General features: G+C 45.3%; 1 protein-coding gene across 6 annotated transcripts in view; it reads left to right on the top strand.

The window, feature by feature from the left end:
- Positions 1–17,431, top strand: part of FAT1 (FAT atypical cadherin 1) — a 122,086-nt gene that overhangs the window by 92,105 nt on the left and 12,550 nt on the right. For all 6 annotated transcript variants that reach the window (XR_006339276.1, XM_043893706.1, XM_043893703.1 and 3 more), the window contains 12 exons: positions 322–4,389; positions 4,947–5,143; positions 5,851–6,004; positions 6,818–7,051; positions 8,160–8,549; positions 9,822–10,036; positions 10,578–10,715; positions 12,896–13,039; positions 13,550–13,747; positions 14,588–15,389; positions 15,531–15,662; positions 16,586–16,743. Coding sequence is in view for 5 of the 6 variants with exons in the window: in XM_043893706.1 (XP_043749641.1) it covers positions 322–4,389; positions 4,947–5,143; positions 5,851–6,004; positions 6,818–7,051; positions 8,160–8,549; positions 9,822–10,036; positions 10,578–10,715; positions 12,896–13,039; positions 13,550–13,747; positions 14,588–15,389; positions 15,531–15,662; positions 16,586–16,743 (6,830 nt within the window). In the remaining variant the exon portion in view is untranslated. The remainder of the gene's footprint in view (positions 1–321; positions 4,390–4,946; positions 5,144–5,850; positions 6,005–6,817; positions 7,052–8,159; positions 8,550–9,821; positions 10,037–10,577; positions 10,716–12,895; positions 13,040–13,549; positions 13,748–14,587; positions 15,390–15,530; positions 15,663–16,585; positions 16,744–17,431) is intronic.

The raw sequence follows: 17,431 nt of genomic DNA, 5'->3' as shown, positions 1-17,431 counted from the left end.
AATAAATACATTCCAAAGGGGGTTTGAGGGACTCTCGGAAATGATTAGCTTCACTGCTTTATGAAGGAGAATCAGCTTTTCCCACAACATATTCCTAGTTCAGCCAGAAAGAGTTTTAGCTTTAGCTGCATAGTGATATTAATTCTGTTTGTTTGTTTTTTGATAATTTATAGACAAAACTTGGAAAAGTTTTCCTTAGTTTAGGTGGATAAAAATGAAACACATTGAGAAATGAGACAGGTTGAATGAAGCCAGTTCCCTTTGAAGGTTGATCGGTCCTTGTATTTTTCTCTCAACATGCTTCTCTCTCTCCCCTCCCAGGAAACATTGGAAATTCTTTTACGATCGACCCCATCTTGGGCTCCATAAAAACTGCCAGAGAATTAGATCGTAGTAACCAAGGGGCATATGACTTAATGGTAAAAGCTACAGATAAAGGCGACCCACCAATGAGTGAAATCACCTCTGTGCGGATCTTTGTGACCATTGCCGACAACGCCTCTCCCAAGTTTACATCAAAAGAATATTCTGCTGAAATCAGTGAAACTGTCGGCATTGGGAGTTTCGTCGGAATGGTTACAGCCCACAGCCAGTCATCAGTGGTCTATGAAATAAAGGATGGAAATGTAGCTGATGCCTTTGATATTAATCCACACTCTGGAAGTATCATCACTCAGAAAGCTTTGGATTTTGAAACCTTGCCCGTCTATACATTAACAGTACAAGGAACTAACATGGCTGGTTTGTCTGCAAACACAACCGTTGTGGTGCACCTGCTGGATGAAAATGACAACTTGCCAGTTTTTATGCAGGCAGAGTATACAGGGCTCATTAGCGAATCAGCTTCTATTAACAGCGTGGTCCTAACAGACAGGAATGTCCCATTAGTCATTCGAGCCACTGATGCTGATCAAGAATCAAATGCCTTGCTTGTTTATCACATTGTTGAACCATCTGTACACAGATACTTTACCATTGATTCTAGCACTGGTGCTGTTCATACAGTCCTAAGTTTGGACTATGAAGAAGCAAGCACGTTTCACTTCACTGTGCAAGTTCATGACATGGGAGCACCACGTCTGTTTGCTGAATACGCAGCCAATGTGACTATACACGTCATTGACATTAACGACTGCCCTCCTGTGTTCTCCGCATCATTATATGAAGCATCTCTTCTGTTACCAACCTACAGAGGAGTCAAGGTCATCACGGTGAATGCCACTGATGCCGATTCAAGCGCGTTCTCACAGCTAATGTACTCCATCACCGAAGGCAACATTGGGGAGAAGTTCTTGATGGACCGCAAGACTGGCACCATAACTGTGCAGAACACGACTCAGCTGAGGAGCCGCTATGAGTTAACCGTCAGGGCTTCCGATGGCCGGTTCGCCAGCTTTGCGTCCGTCAAAATTAACGTGAAAGAAAGCAAGGAGAGCCAGCTGAAATTTACTCAAGATTTCTACTCTGCCGTGGTGAAGGAGAATTCCACCGAAGCCAGAACGCTCGCTGTCATCACTGCCCTTGGGAATCCAATCAACGAGCCCCTGTTTTACCACATCCTCAACCCGGATCGCAGGTTCAGAATCAGCCGCACGTCCGGAGTGCTGTCGACCACCGGCATTCCGTTCGATCGCGAGCAGCAGGAGGCCTTTGATGTGGTGGTGGAAGTCACGCGGGAGCGGACTCCTCCGGCCGTGGCCCACGTCGTCGTGAAGGTCGCCATCGAGGACCAGAACGATAACGCCCCGGTGTTCGTCAACCTCCCTTACTACGCCCTGGTGAAAGTGGATGCCGCCGTGGGCCAGGTGATCCGCCACGTGACCGCCATCGACAGGGACAGTGGCCGAAACGGGGAGGTTCATTACTACCTCAAGGAGCACCACGAACACTTCCAGATTGGGTCCTCTGGGGAGATCTCACTGAAAAAGCCGTTTGAACCCGACACCTTAAATAAAGAGTATCTCGTCACAGTGGTCGCCAGAGACGGAGGAGATCCAGCTTTCTCGGCCGAGGTCATCGTCCCCATCACCGTGATGAACAAAGCCATGCCCGTGTTTGAAAAGCCTTTCTACAGTGCCGAGATCCCAGAGAACGCACAGATGCACAGCCCCGTTGTCCTCGTACAAGCCAACAGCCCGGAGGGCCTGAAGGTGCACTACAGCATCGCCGAGGGCGACCCTTTCAGCCAGTTCACTGTCAACTTCAACACCGGAGTTATCAGCGTCGTGGCGCCCCTGGACTTCGAGTCCCACCCGGCATATAAACTGAGCATCCGAGCCACAGACTCCTTGACCGGCGCTCATGCCGAGGTCTTTGTGGACATAATCGTGGAGGACATCAACGACAACCCTCCCGTGTTTGCCCAGCCGTCCTATGCCGCCACCCTGTCCGAGGCATCTGTCATCGGGACGTCTGTGGTTCAAGTCAGAGCGACAGATGCCGACTCAGAACCAAACAGAGGGATTTCCTACCACGTGGTCGGGAATCACAGCAAGAGCCACGATCATTTTCATGTCGACAGCGCCACTGGCCTCATCTCGCTGGTCAGGACTCTGGACTATGAGCAGTTCCGGCAGCACCAGATTTCCGTGAGGGCTGTTGACGGCGGCATGCCCCCTCTGAGCAGCGATGTGGTTGTCACGGTGGATGTCACAGACCTCAATGATCACCCGCCCCTCTTCGACCAGCAGCTTTACGAAGCCAGAATTAGCGAGCATGCCGCCCACGGGCATTTTGTGACCTGTGTACGGGCCTATGACGCAGACAGTTCCGATGCAGACAAGTTGGAATATTCCATCCTGTCTGGCAATGACCATAAGAATTTTGTCATCGACGGCAAGACAGGGATCATCACGCTGTCAAACCTGCGCCGGCACGCCCTGAAGCCGTCCTACACCCTCCAGGTGTCTGCGTCGGATGGAGTTTTTAGGAGTTCCGCTCAGGTTCACGTGACTGTGATTGGAGGCAATTTGCACAGTCCCACGTTTCTTCAGAACGAGTATGAAGTGGAGCTCGCTGAAAACGCTCCCCTGCACACTCTGGTGACCGAGGTCAAAGCAACCGATGGGGATTCAGGTATTTACGGTCACGTTACCTACCACATTGTCAATGACTTCGCCAAAGACCGGTTTTACACAAATGAGCGAGGGCAGATCTTTACTTTAGAAAAGCTTGATCGAGAAACCCCAGCAGAGAAAGTAATCCCCATTCGTTTCATGGCCAAGGATGCGGGAGGCAAGGTTGCTTTCTGCACCGTTAACGTCATCCTCACAGATGACAATGACAATGCCCCGCAGTTTCGGGCAACCAGGTTTGAGGTGAACATCGGGTCCAACGCTCCCAAAGGGACATCGGTCATCAAAGTCCTCGCCAGCGATGCCGACGAGGGCTCCAACGCCGACATCGCCTATGCCATCGAAGCAGATTCTGAAAGTGTTAAAGAGAATTTGGAAATCAACAGAGCGTCTGGCGTAATTACTACCAAGGAAAGTTTAATTGGCTTGGAGAATGAGGTCTTCACTTTCTTCGTCAGAGCTGTGGACAACGGGTCCCCACAAAGAGAATCGGTTGTTCCCGTCTACGTTAAAGTGCTCCCACCAGAAATGCGGCTTCCCAGGTTTTCAGAGCCGTTTTACACCTATACAGTTTGTGAAGACGTGCCCATCGGAACCGAAATAGACCTCATTCGAGCAGAACACAGTGGGACTGTCCTTTACAGCCTGGTCAAAGGGAATACCCCCGAGAGCAACAGAGATGAGTTCTTTGTGATCGACAGGCAGAGCGGGAGGCTGAAACTGGAGAAGAGTCTTGACCACGAGACCACAAAGTGGTTCCAGTTTTCCGTGCTTGCCAGGTGCACTCATGGTGACCAGGAGGTGGTGGCTTCTGTCGACGTGAGCATCCAGGTGAAGGACGCCAACGATAACAGCCCTGTCTTGGAGTCTAGTCCATACGAGGCCTTTGTTGTTGAAAACCTGCCGGCGGGGAGCAGAGTCATTCAGATCAGGGCATCTGACCTGGATTCAGGCACCAACGGCGAAGTCATGTATAATCTAGATCAGTCACAAAGCATGGACGTCATCGAATCCTTTGCCATTAACGTGGAAACGGGCTGGATCACCACGCTGAGGGAACTGGACCATGAAAAGAGAGACAGCTACCAGATTAAGGTGGTGGCCTCAGATCACGGTGAGAAGGTTCAGCTCTCCTCCACAGCCGTTGTGGATGTTACAGTCACTGATGTCAATGACAGCCCCCCTCGGTTCACAGCCGAGATCTACAAAGGGACCGTGAGCGAAGATGATCCTCCTGGGGGCGTGATTGCCATCGTGAGCACCACGGATGCCGATTCTGAGGAGATCAACAGACAAGTTACATACTACATAACAGGTAACATATGCAGACGGTTTAATTTCAAGTCAAGTGGTATCAGAAGCATGGATTCTGAGATACGTTATTTGATGGCAATTGAGAGTTAAAGATTCAATTGTAGTATGTTTAAAATAAGTAGAAAGTAACAATCTCTTAAGCTATATTTCAAGTTCTTTGCCTGAGCAAAGCCAGTCGTTGTTTCATTAGACAGATTTTGATTTTTATGATTCATTCTGTCAGACTTTATACGTAGTATATAAAAAAGATATTACGATTTAAAAAATGCAGTTTCAGTGTAGGCGAAAGTGTTACTGATGGTCTTTAAATTCTCTTTGGCTTCATGCTGTGTTCAGATACACATTTTAGTGCTGCTTCCTTTGTTTTTTTTTTGGTTTTGTTGAGGGTTGGCAGGGCTTAGTAAACAGGAAATCTAATAAATATAAATGGAATTATTTTTTAAAAACTTTTAAATTATGTATCTTTTATACAATTTGTTTCTCCTGTACTTACTCTTTTTTTTTTTTTTTTTTAATTTCAACAAATTTGACTGTCGTCTCCTTCCTTTGATGTCATAGGCGGAGATCCTTTGGGGCAGTTTGCTATTGAAAATATACAGAACGAATGGAAGGTCTATGTGAAGAAAGCTCTAGATAGAGAGGAAAGGGACAATTACCTTCTGACCATCACAGCAACTGACGGGACCTTCTCATCCAAAGCTATAGTTGAAGTCAAAGTCCTTGATGCAAATGACAACAGTCCCATTTGTGAAAAGGTAGGCTACTCCTGTCTTTAAGTTCATATATTATGAATTCAGATTTCTTTCTTAAACCTTTCAGTGGGACAGTCACATGGTGCTGCTGCACGGGAAGTAATTCAGATGTCTTTTACCTTGTAAGTTCTTAATGTTTAAGTCAAGATGGGGTTGATGGAGCCAGAGTTGGAGTAGTTTCAGAAGTACTTTTGGGGTATGTTTAAAAAGCTTGAAAACATCATTCAAAAATACTGTGAATTATGGACAGGATTACAGTTGTATGTTAACTCTAAACATGCTCTCTTCCATTTTCCTGAAGGGATTCCCTTCATCGTGGGGTGAGGTTATGGCGGGGGGGACATTAGGCCAGGAGTTCTTGGTACACAGCTCTCTTCTGCTCCAGCAGACTATATTTAGAACCCTTGCTTTTGCACATACTGGAGGAACCCAGAGGTGCAGGGTGTGGCCTCTGCCCCCGCGGAGCGCATAGTTTTTAACACGAGGACAACATGGGTACCAGGGAAGAACTGTAGTTCAGCGTATGGGGTTGTTAGCTGTGACCTGACTCCTCTTTTGTAAGAAAAATAGTTCTGCAGACCCCTTGGATTTTAGTTTTATTCCTTTCCTGTGTGTTCTGTGACCCCAGTTAAGTGATTTCTGTTGCTCCCTTGGCAGTCATGTTAACTTTCAATGTTCTAAGTTAACGGTATTGTTTACAATCTTTGTAGACTTTATATTCTGACACGATTCCAGAAGATGCCTTTCCTGGGAAGCTGATCATGCAGGTCTCTGCGACGGATGCAGATATCCGTTCCAACGCTGAAATTACTTACACATTATTTGGTCCAGGTGCAGAAAAATTCAAACTAAATCCAGACACAGGTAAAGGTGGAATTTGGGCAAAACAGATTCTGTTTCAACAAAGTCACATATTCAGGTGGTTTTGGATCACACAGATAGTTTGAAATTATATTTTGTTCTTGTGAGTTTACTCTTCTGCTACAAAAATGGCATCTTTTAGAAAGGTAAGCAACAATTAACTGTAAAATTTATGGTGAGATAAAATATCAACAGCAGCAATATCACCTACTTGAATCGAGGATTTAACGTTTATAAGTTTTTTATATCGCCTTCTTTAAAAAAAGAAAACAACTCAGAAGTTAAAGTATATCAAGCTTTCTGCTTTATCAGTTTTCCATATAGTTTGTTTCATTGAACTTGTGACCATAAATTTATAACTTAGCATATTCATTAAAATGATTAATGATATTTTACCTGTCTTTAAACCTCTGGGATTGTTTTTCTCTTTGAATTTGTATTTTGTTAAAATTGGGGATCAAGCAGTAGTTTTCTATTAAGCTTTCCCCCCAAATTAATTATAGACATTTGAATCTAATTTTTGAGTCAGTTAAAAAATACCTTGAACTCCGTAAATTGGCAACTCTTTTGCTTTTTGACGTTGTATATAATACAAGAGACCCCCAGCCTGGAGATCTTTATGGCTTAGAGCTGGCTCCTAGCAGGATTTGACAATCTCCAACTCAGAGGGCTCCCTTAGCTGTTGACTCTGTCACTGACAAAATTATTGTCCAAAGGAAGGCTATTATTCAGATTTTATAGATGTAAGAGGAAGAAGGGTGTCTGCTGGCAGTTACATCTTCGGTTTCAAGTGAGCCCGTGGATATTTGTTTTTAGGTGAACTGAAAACATCAGCCCCGCTGGATCGCGAGGAGCAAGCAACTTACCATCTTCTCGTCAAGGCCGCCGATGGAGGGGGAAGGTTCTGCCAAGCGAGCATTGTGCTCACGCTAGAGGACGTGAACGACAACGCCCCCGAGTTCTCTGCTGATCCCTACACCATCACCGTGTTCGAGAACACGGAGCCAGGCACGCTCCTGACAAGGGTGCAGGCCACGGACGCGGATGCAGGTAAAGCCCGGATGATGCTCTTGTCTTCAGACTGTGGCCTGAGGGGCTGTTTTAACACATTCATCCCCTCTCATGTACCCAGCCTGATGGGTGTTGAGTAACTCACTATTGTTGTGTTAGCGTTGGGGTTTCCTCGGTGGCCCAGTGGTTGAGACTTTACCTTCCTGTGTAGGGGGTGTGAGTTAGATCCCTGTTTGGAGAGCTAAGATCCCATACGCCTTGTGGCCAAAAAACCAAAACATAGACTATATTGTAACAAATTCAGTAAAGACTTTAAAACTGGTCCATATTTTTTTTAAAAAATCTTTAAAAAAATGTGTTGGCGTTAAAAATTGAACGAAATCTTCAGAATAAGGAACTCATTTTTAATGAATCTTCAAAATCTCAAAATTGTGCACAATGAACTTACTGTGATGCCTCTAAAATTCTAGCCTGTGATAACAGATTTTTATATCCCATTGAATTAATTGATAAAGGGTTGTTATTTTTTGGCGAATAAAGCATTTGTGACAAAGAGATTTAGTATCATAGGGACATAACAGAAGCAAACAACATATTGTTTTAGTTTTACAGATCTTTCAAGTTTTTTATGGAGAAAGTAAGGCTGTAGGATATATATTCAAAGCATTTTGATAGCAGAGAATAGAAATAACTTCTTCAATCATTGTAACACTGAAGAGTTAGAATAGCAAATGTATTAATTTTCAAATAAATGTTTGTCACCGAAGCTAAGTAATAAGTAGGCTTTATTTTTAAAGATCTGGGTTTTAGAACAAAGTTCCTATATAATATGGTCTTAAAAAAAGTCAGATGACTATGAAATTATATTTGTTTTAACTCAGTGAATCTCTCATTTAAAAGTTACATTTTTTTAAGATCTTAGTCAACAAGAATTTTTAAATAATGTATATTAGCATTTTCCCTTTTCATATGTATGCTACATGTATTTTTTTAATTTATTTTTTTATTGAAGGATAATTACTTTACAGAATTTTCTTGTTCTCTGTCAAACATCAACATGAATCAGCTGTAGGTGTCCATATTTTTAAGGAGCGTGCTTACATTTCTTGAAATAAAGCGTTCTGACATGATGTGGTGTCTTTGACAGGACTGAATCGGAAAATCTCCTACTCACTGCTTAACTCCGCTGATGGGCAGTTCTCCATTAACGAATTATCTGGAATCATTCAGTTAGAAAAGCCTTTGGATAGAGAACTCCAGGCAGTATACACCCTGACTTTGAAAGCTGTCGATCACGGTTTGCCCAGAAGGTTGACAGCTACCGGGACCATTGTCATATCTGTTTTGGATATAAATGACAATCCGCCCGTGTTTGAGTACCGTGAATACGGTGCCACAGTGTCTGAGGACGTTCTCGTTGGGACTGAAGTTCTCCAAGTGTACGCAGCGAGCCGGGACATTGAAGCAAACGCAGAAATCACCTACTCTATCATAAGCGGGAATGAACATGGGAAATTCAGCATCGACTCTAAGACAGGTAACCTACCACTCAAATGGGAGGGAGCCCTTATTCTGCCAGAAAGGCTAGATTGCTCAGCACTTGACTGGGACAATGACAGGTCACATGTTGTCAGTAGATACCCTAAAAAAAGAGAAAACTCAAGTTTCCTTTGTGTTGTTATCTGAAGTGGAATTCATCGTGGTTTAGAAGGCTTTAAAACTATACTTCTACACACTAAAATCATTTCTGGCTTGTCTGTTATGAGCAAATTTAAGGAGAAAATTAAAGCATCATACTCTAGTTATTTAGTAAAGATATAAGATGTAATAAATCAGTAAAGATAAAGAATGGAAGATGGTAGGAAATTTTGCATAATGGCTCCCTTTTTTGTGCCCCTTGTGGATCTCATATGAAATAGCTTCCCAAGTGAAACAGGAGTTTCGACCTCTTTGCTCTTAGATTCAGTAGGGGCACCTGATAATTCGTTAAATTGACTTCTTCATTATGCTGGCTCTGTATAACTGGCAAATACCTGGGCTGAGCTCCTTAGTGAGGGACTGGCAGTGAGGGTCAAAAGTCGCTGGAGCTCTTGACTCTGGCTGCATAAATACTTTTGTAGTCTTGTTAACCTGTCGACTGAAATAGCTATAAGGAAATTGCTCTCTCAAAAACGGCTCCATTCAAACTGTGTTTAATTGTATGTGACTGTTTCAGATGAAGGGTTGGTGTGTGATGATGCTATCTTAAAATGTATTTTTAGCACATATAAAAATTGTTATTTTTAGGACTCTTTAAGTAGGATAGACTGTAAGGAGGTAAAAAAGAACAACATTGAAAGACGTTAAAGGAATTATTAAATCAAAAAGGGATTTTTTAAAAAAATGATAGAATGTAAACAAAGCGTTATTCAAGAGATTTTTAAAAAGGATATGAATTTCTGTAAAAGTAGGAGAAGGAAAAGAAAATAAAAAGCCAAAGAATAGAATTTTTATGTTTTCTTTCTGTTTTATTAAAGTCTGTAGTAAACTGTCATTTAGAAGAGATGAGAAATGTAATCATTTTTATAACAGGGATATAGCAAGTACTGAGCAATTTAAGTTTAAAAGCAATTTAAATATTCCAAAGAGTATCAGGAAAGTAAAAGCAATAAGGAGAGTTCCCAGGATGAGCCAATTCCTGTTTTACTTGTTGAATTAAGAAATTAGAGAACATACATAAATGGTAAGTCAGCTCTTGAAGATTTCAGTCATAGGAGGAGAAAGTGGTGGCATTTTAAAGCACTGGAAGTGACTCTGATTTTCTGCTCAGGGGCCATATTTATCATTGGGAATCTGGACTATGAGAGCTCTCATGAGTACTACCTGACTGTTGAGGCCACTGACGGAGGCACACCGTCATTAAGCGATGTTGCCACGGTGAACATCAATGTAACAGACATCAATGACAACACCCCAGTGTTCAGCCAGGACACCTACACGGCGGTCATCAGCGAGGACGCTGTTCTTGAACAGTCTGTGATCACGGTGCATATCTTTCCCTCTGCAGTTTTCTTCTGGGTCTCGGCAAGAATTTTTCTAGGGATTTATCCAGTTTTCTTGTTGCTGCTGCTGTTTTAATTTTATTTGTTTGTTTATTTCTGGCTGTGCTGGGTCACTGTTGCTGTTGAGGGTTTCTCTAGTTGTGGAGCGTGCAGAGCACAGACTTGGGGGCTTCAGTCGTTGCAGCACGTCAGCTCAGCAGTTGCGGCTCCTGGGCTCTGGAGCCCAGCCCAGAAGCTGTGGCACACAGGCTGAGCTGCTCCCTGGCACGTGGGATCCTCCCAGACCAGGGATCAGACGCGTGTGTCCTGCACTAGCAGGCGTATTCTTTGCCACCAGGGACACTCTCTTCCAGTTCTTACAGTGGCCTTACTTGAAAATAACTGGAAGATGAGGAAATGTCTTTTATTAACCCAGTGACTGGCTCTATTTATAAGTAACTGCCGTTGATACCAGAAATTTGCTTAATAGACTTCTGCTGTCACGTCCTCATCTGTCTCCTAAACAGGAGTGTGATGTTTTCTAGGTTATGGCAGATGATGCTGATGGACCTTCAAACAGCCACATCCACTATGCAATTATAGATGGCAACCAGGGAAGTCCATTTACAATCGACCCTGCCAGAGGAGAAGTGAAGGTGACCAAACTTCTAGACCGGGAAACAGTAAGTGGAGAAATTAAATTGTTTATACAGATTATCAAATCAATAGGTGGAAGTGCCAACATGTTGGGAAATGTCAAAAGAACCAGCCCTGTTCTTAGGAAGTGACAAGCAGAGTATAAATACCTGAAAAGCAGTTATAGTATGAAGATCTCCAGAATAGTGATTTGTTTCATACTTGTGACATTTAGAGAATAAAAGTGTGTATTTGGGATGAAACTCTGTTGGCACCGGTGTTTTGAGACGCTTCGTGGAGCTAGAATCTGGGTTTTACATGACAGCAGAGATTTGGGAGACGCGCATGTTGAGAGGAGGGAATTCCCCGTGAGGAACTGGGGGGAGGAAAGAATGGAGGAAGGCAGTCACGGGGTGTGTTTAGGAGACTTTATTCAGTTGTGTTGGAGGAGAGTGATCTTACAGACAAGCGAGGGAGAGAAGGTACATCAGGTGTTTTAGGAACAGATTTCAGGCCATAGACAAAGCCAGGATCCTAGGTCCAGGCTTGCATCGCAGGGGTTAGGTGGTTACCGACGTCTGTGCACCCAAGTGCAGCAGCATGAGGGGATGCTCTCTGAGGACCAGGCCTGCGGCAGGTCAGAGTGTCGTGAGGAGGTAGGGGGCCCAGTGACAGTCGTTACAAGAGCCCAAGCGGGGACAGTAGCGTGACACGTGAGCGACAAGACAAACGCAGAAACTTGGAGTGAGGACCACAGAGCTGAGCTGTGGCCTCCACGGAGAGCGGAGGTGGCCGGCGCCTCGATCGATGCTGTTCAGTCCTGCTGTGACGGGGTACTGCCATCAGACGGGGTCACGGGGCACAGACCTGGCGCTGGGGAGACGCGCTCGACTGTGTTCTGGGTGTGCTGACCTGGCAAGGAAAGGGGCATATTCAGGTAAAACTGTACAGCCAGTTTTGGGACATTGTAGTCAAACTGGAGACTTGAAAGCTGGAAATACAGAAAAGGCATGTGCCTCCGGAGATGATCATGGAAATGACCTGAGGTTTGGAGGTAAATGTGAGCGAATGAGGAGAGAGCCAATTCCTCCCTCCCTGTCTCCATCCCTCCATCCATCCACACATCCGCTTACCCTCTCTCACAGACAGGAGGGGAGCTGCCGCAGAAGTGATGGAGGGAAGAAGTGAAAGAGCCTTCGTTCAGGGAATTAGAAGGGCGTCAGGGGTAATACAGACTGATTTCAGAAGGATAGTGGGCACATCCAAGTTGAAAGGAATTTGGGGAGATAGTGCTGAGATATTTCATAAAATCTCCATTCTTTAATTCGTTTCCTGACCCATTATTTTTGAGCAGGGACTTCCCAAGAGATTGGGAGGCATGACTGTTAACGCTTAGGACTTCAGTACTGCTGGGCAGGACAAAAGTTAGTGTTTTTAACTTGAACCGACTTCTCAAAACCTTGAGTAAACTCATGTCCGTTGTGAGGTGGCAGGTGAGTTCCCCAGGCCGAGTCGCCCTCTCCCGTGGGCGTGTCTCGCAGGACTGGTACTTCACAGCACATCCTCTGGGGTTTAGCCAGCCTCCTGGCCTCTGCACTGTTTCCTCTGAAAGAGAGACCTTAAAAGGAGCTGTCCTAGAAAAGCAGCCATCCCACTTAAGTCACCTTTTCTAGTAGGAAGTCACAAAGAGAAGGGTCTTGGGAGACTGAGGCAGTTGACGGCAAGCCAAGTGCCACATCGAAGAGGAAGATGATCTGGAGAGTCCCGAGCGTTGAGAATGAATGGGCCCTCGAGGGCAGGAGACAGCTAGCTGTGTGTCTGCCTCTAGCTGAGAGTCGCACTGGGGCAGAGGGAAGGTTGCACCCTTAGACACATGTGCCCATCTTTTCTCATCGTTTGTGTTCCTTTTCTGTCTTAATTTCTGTTAATAGATCCGCACGTTTTCAAAGTTAGAACACCTTCACAGGGCAAGTATGTTTCTGAGAGGCATCTGAGCTCCTCCTCTGTGTTAGTAACTTTTTCTGTCGGGCAGACACATTCCACTCTGCAGGTGGCCTGTGGCCATGCCCCTGTGTGCAGGCTAGGGAGTCGCCCGCCTGCAGGGCTCAGGGGGCGGAGACCCTCAGATCTGCCCCTCTGGGGGTGTCAGAAGCACGCTTGAGACGGAACCCCTGTTCTTTGGTCTTGTGGAAATAGACACGCTTCTCTTTGTGTTTTCCCCGACAAGATCTCAGGCTACACGCTCACCGTGCAGGCCTCTGACAATGGCAGTCCCCCCAGAGTCGCCACGACCACCGTGAACATAGACGTGTCTGATGTGAATGACAACGCCCCGGTCTTCTCCAGGGGGAACTACAGCCTGATCATCCAGGTGACCGTGGGTCCTGGGCTCCTGGAATGCGTCCCTGTTGAAATGTGTGCTCTCACGGGCCTCGATTATTCTTTCGAAATAGCTTTCCTTTTCCAAAGACCGCTTTTGAGAAAAATGGGAAGGGTGACATTACAGGGCTCTCTGTCGGTACTAAACGATGAACCATTTCCAAAATGCTTTCGTCTCTTCTTTTTGCTTTGGTTTTTAAGATAACCTCAGTAGCTTGGTTCTTAACCTTACCTTCTGCCCTGCGTTTCCTCCTGGCCCCACGCAGACCCTCTCACTCCTCTGCCAAGCACCTCTCCCCTCCCCAGTCTCCCTACACACCCCCCTCCCCTCCACCCCCCCCTTCCCCACCAGTCTCCCTCCTCTTCTTCCCAACACCGCCAGCCCCTCTCCCCTCTCCTCCGTCCAAATGAAGCAGCAATGTCTGTTTTCTGCAAACGTCCTATTCTGGAAAGCTTGCAGGGCGTCTTGTTGACAGCGGCGTGGTTCTCCTCCCCTTTGCAGGAGAACAAGCCCGTGGGGTTCAGCGTGCTGCAGCTGGTGGTGACGGACAGGGACTCCTCCCACAACGGCCCCCCCTTCTTCTTCAGCATCGTGAGCGGGAATGAAGAGGGGGCGTTTGAAGTCAACCAGCAGGGAGCCCTGCTGACGGCGGCCGCCATAAATAGGAAAGTGAAGGATCATTACTTACTGCGAGTTAAGGTATTCACGCCTTTCTCATGGTTTTTTTGGTTTTTTTTGAGAACTCGTGGAAAAGAGCCACTGCGGTGATCTATCTTCTCATGTGTAAACAGCTTATGCCTCGTGAGAAGACAGAACTGCAAAACTGAATTAGAATTACAGTCTGGTTTTCTTTTCTTTTTTTTTTTGTCAGATCTTCATTTTTATCCCACAGCACTTGGCAGGGGCATACTTATTTTTTCAGTTACCTTATCATAGACCTTCCCAGGTGGCACTAATGGTAAAGAACCCGCCTGCCAATCCAGGAAACATAAGAGATGCAGGTTTGATCCCCTGGGTTGGGAAGATTCCTCTGGATGAGGGCATGGCAGCCCATTCCAGAATTCTTGCCTGGAGAATCCCCATGGACAGAGGAGCCTGGCGGGCTACAGTCCATGGGGTCACAAAGAGTCAGACGCGCCTGAAGTGACTTAGCACACACTTTAGCATAGATGTGGGTGGAGCTAAGTTTCAGCATGAATCAGTGAAAGGGCCAGAAAGAAGTATTTATCCTGTGGTCTCTTTCAACAACCCGTACATGCCAGAATTGTACACGATTAATTTTATCACCAAGTCACTACTATTAACAATTTCTTTCCTATGAATTCAAGCATCATACCCCCGATTCCGCTATGATCAGTTAATACACCTACTCTGAAAACGCTTTCTACCCTGTCCCTTGATAATGCTTCTCATACAAAGAATTAGGTATCTAACGATTGGTAGTACTTTAGAACTTGAGCAGTATAAATATATTTGTATTAAGAAGTTGTGAACGACGACACAGACAAAGGTGATTTTTTTCCCCTTCTTTTCTCGCAGGCGGCAGACAATGGAAAGCCTCAGCTGTCATCTCTGACATATATTGACATCAGGGTCATTGAAGAGAGCGTCTATCCCCCGGCAATCCTGCCGCTGGAGATTTTCATCACTGCTTTCGGGGAGGAGTACTCGGGCGGTGTCATCGGGAAGGTCCACGCCACCGACCAAGACGTGTATGACACGTTAACCTACAGCCTCGACCCGCAGATGGACAACCTCTTCTCCGTGTCCAGCACGGGGGGCAAGCTGATCGCGCACAAGAAGCTGGACATAGGGCAGTACCTGCTCAACGTGAGCGTGACGGACGGGAAGTTCACCACCACGGCCGACATCACGGTGCAGGTCAGACAGGTGACGCAGCAGATGCTCAACCAGACGGTCGCCATCCGCTTCGCCAACCTCACCCCGGAAGAGTTCGTTGGTGACTACTGGCGCAACTTCCAGCGAGCTTTGGGGAACATCCTGGGCGTGAGGAGGAACAGCATTCAGATCGTCAGCTTGCAGCCCGCCGAGCCTCACCCGCACCTGGACGTCTTGCTGTTTGTAGAGAGGTCGGGTGTCGCCCACGTTTCCACCAGGCAGCTCCTGCAGAAGATCAACTCTTCCGTGACGGACATCGAGGAGATCATCGGTGTGAGGATCCTGGAGGTGTTCCGGAAGCTGTGTGCGGGCCTCGACTGCCCCTGGAAGTTCTGTGACGAGAAGGTGTCCGTGGACGAGAGCGTGATGTCAACGCACAGCACGGCCAGACTGAGCTTTGTGACCCCACGCCACCGGCGGACGGCCGTGTGCCTCTGCAGAGGTAACGCACACGCAGGTGGAAATGAGCGCGTGGGTCGGTTCATGTTACAGCCTTTGATGGCGACACAGTAAAGATCCGTTTTTTTGAAATTCCTATTCATTAGCTCTCCCCCCTCCTCTTTTTTTTTTTTTAAAAACAAAGAGGGAAAATGCCCACTTATCCATCGTGGATGTGAAGATAATCCGTGCCCTGAAGGATCGGAATGTGTCACTGACCCCAGAGAGGAGACGTATACCTGCGTCTGTCCAGGTGGCAAGTCTGGTCAGTGCCCAGGTGAGAGGTTCAATTAAGATAAAAAAGTGAAAAAATGTAGAAGTGTTAGTCCTTCAGTTGTGTCCGACCCTTTGCGACCCCATGGACTATAGCCCACCAGGCTCCTCTGTCCCTGGGATTCTCCAGGCAGGAATTCTCCTGGAGTGGGTTGCCATTTCCTTCTCCAGGGGATCTTTCCCAATCAGGGATCAAATTCAGGTCTCCTGAATTGCAGGCAGATTCTTTCCCATCTGAGCCGCCAGGGATGAAATGACGTCTAATTATTTAAATTGCCGTTTTTCTGGCTACTTGTGAAGGTTGTCTTTTCATTTGTTCATGGCAGCACTTCCTCTTCTGTGACTGGTCAGTTCATGCTCTCTGCTTGATTGCCTAGATGATTTGTCTGTTTCTTATTTTTAATGGATGGAGCTCTGTATAATTTTAAGCATTAACATTATTTACATGTTAATAGACCCCACTGTCTGTATGTCACTGGTCTTTTGATTTGTTTAATTTTTATTTTCTCATTTCTGCATAATTTTACAGAATAGTTTTCATCTCTGGATTGATAATAGTTTCATCGTTTTTGTAGAGTGTGAATTGTTTTACGTCTTGCTTGAGAACATTTTGCAAACCACCTTGAGGCTACATATTTTTCTAAATTGTTTTCTAATGATTTTTTAATGGATATTTCATATCTGGATCTTTTATTTATCTTAGAATTCATTTCTCTGTGATACAGTAGTCTAACTTATTCACTCCAAATGGAGATCCAGTTTTGCTGTTGCTCTTTGTGAAAAAAATAGACATTTCCCATTGAATTGAATTTTATACTGTATCATCTTAGATCCAAAACTTGAATTAGGGCATGGTGGTGAGGGGACAACTTATACAAATATGCTTAAACTTGGTTCTGATTTATTTCTTCTCTTTGTGATTCCCAGGGACTGCATCTATAACATTTACTGGAAACAGCTTTGTGAAATACCGTCTAATGGAAAATGAAAACAAGTTAGAGATGAAGCTGACCATGAGGCTTCGAACGTACTCTGCCCACGCGGTTGTCATGTATGCTCGAGGGACCGACTACAGCATCTTGGAGGTGGGTGTTTGTGCATATTTGTATCTCAGATTGTGGGAGACTTTAGACACATGAATTCCATTGTATGTTCAGATGGCCCATTTTTTAAAAGAACAAGATAAGCAACATGAAATGATTGAGTTCTTCCTTTAAACGATTCATTGATCCCAACACATAAGTTCTGTGGGGTGAAAAGCTCTTTTTGCTCTACAGTAACATAGACATTTACTTCTGTTTTTTACAAACATTTTCAGGTTCCTGTGACCATTACATTCAAACTCTGATATGAATCTTATTGATATTATGGAGAGTTTACAGAAAGGTCCTACATACACTTGAAGTGATGATCAGCTTACGTTTTTTTTTCTTTTTTTCTTTTTTATCAAGAGTGATTTGTTTTTGACTTTAAACAAAATCTGATGCTTTTCTGTTCAGTTAGCAGTTGTCAGTTACTTACACAATGCCTTTTAGTTATGTAGTTGGAACTTTGATATCCCTGAGAGGCCTATTTTTATTATTCATACAGTAAACCAAGGAGCACGTATTCTATAGTACTTAAGTGCGAGGCCTTGCGCTTCCTTGGTGGCTCAGATGGTAAAGAATCTGCCAGCAATGCGGGAGACCTGGGTTTGATCCCTGGGTCAGGAAGATTCCCCTGGAGAAGGGAATGGCTGCCTTCTCTAACATTCTTGCCTGGAGAATTCCATGG

The sequence above is a fragment of the Cervus elaphus genome, chromosome 32 (assembly GCF_910594005.1).
Source record: "Cervus elaphus chromosome 32, mCerEla1.1, whole genome shotgun sequence".
NCBI classification, from domain to species: Eukaryota; Metazoa; Chordata; class Mammalia; order Artiodactyla; family Cervidae; genus Cervus; species Cervus elaphus.
This window is presented reverse-complemented; position numbering and strand designations above follow the sequence as displayed.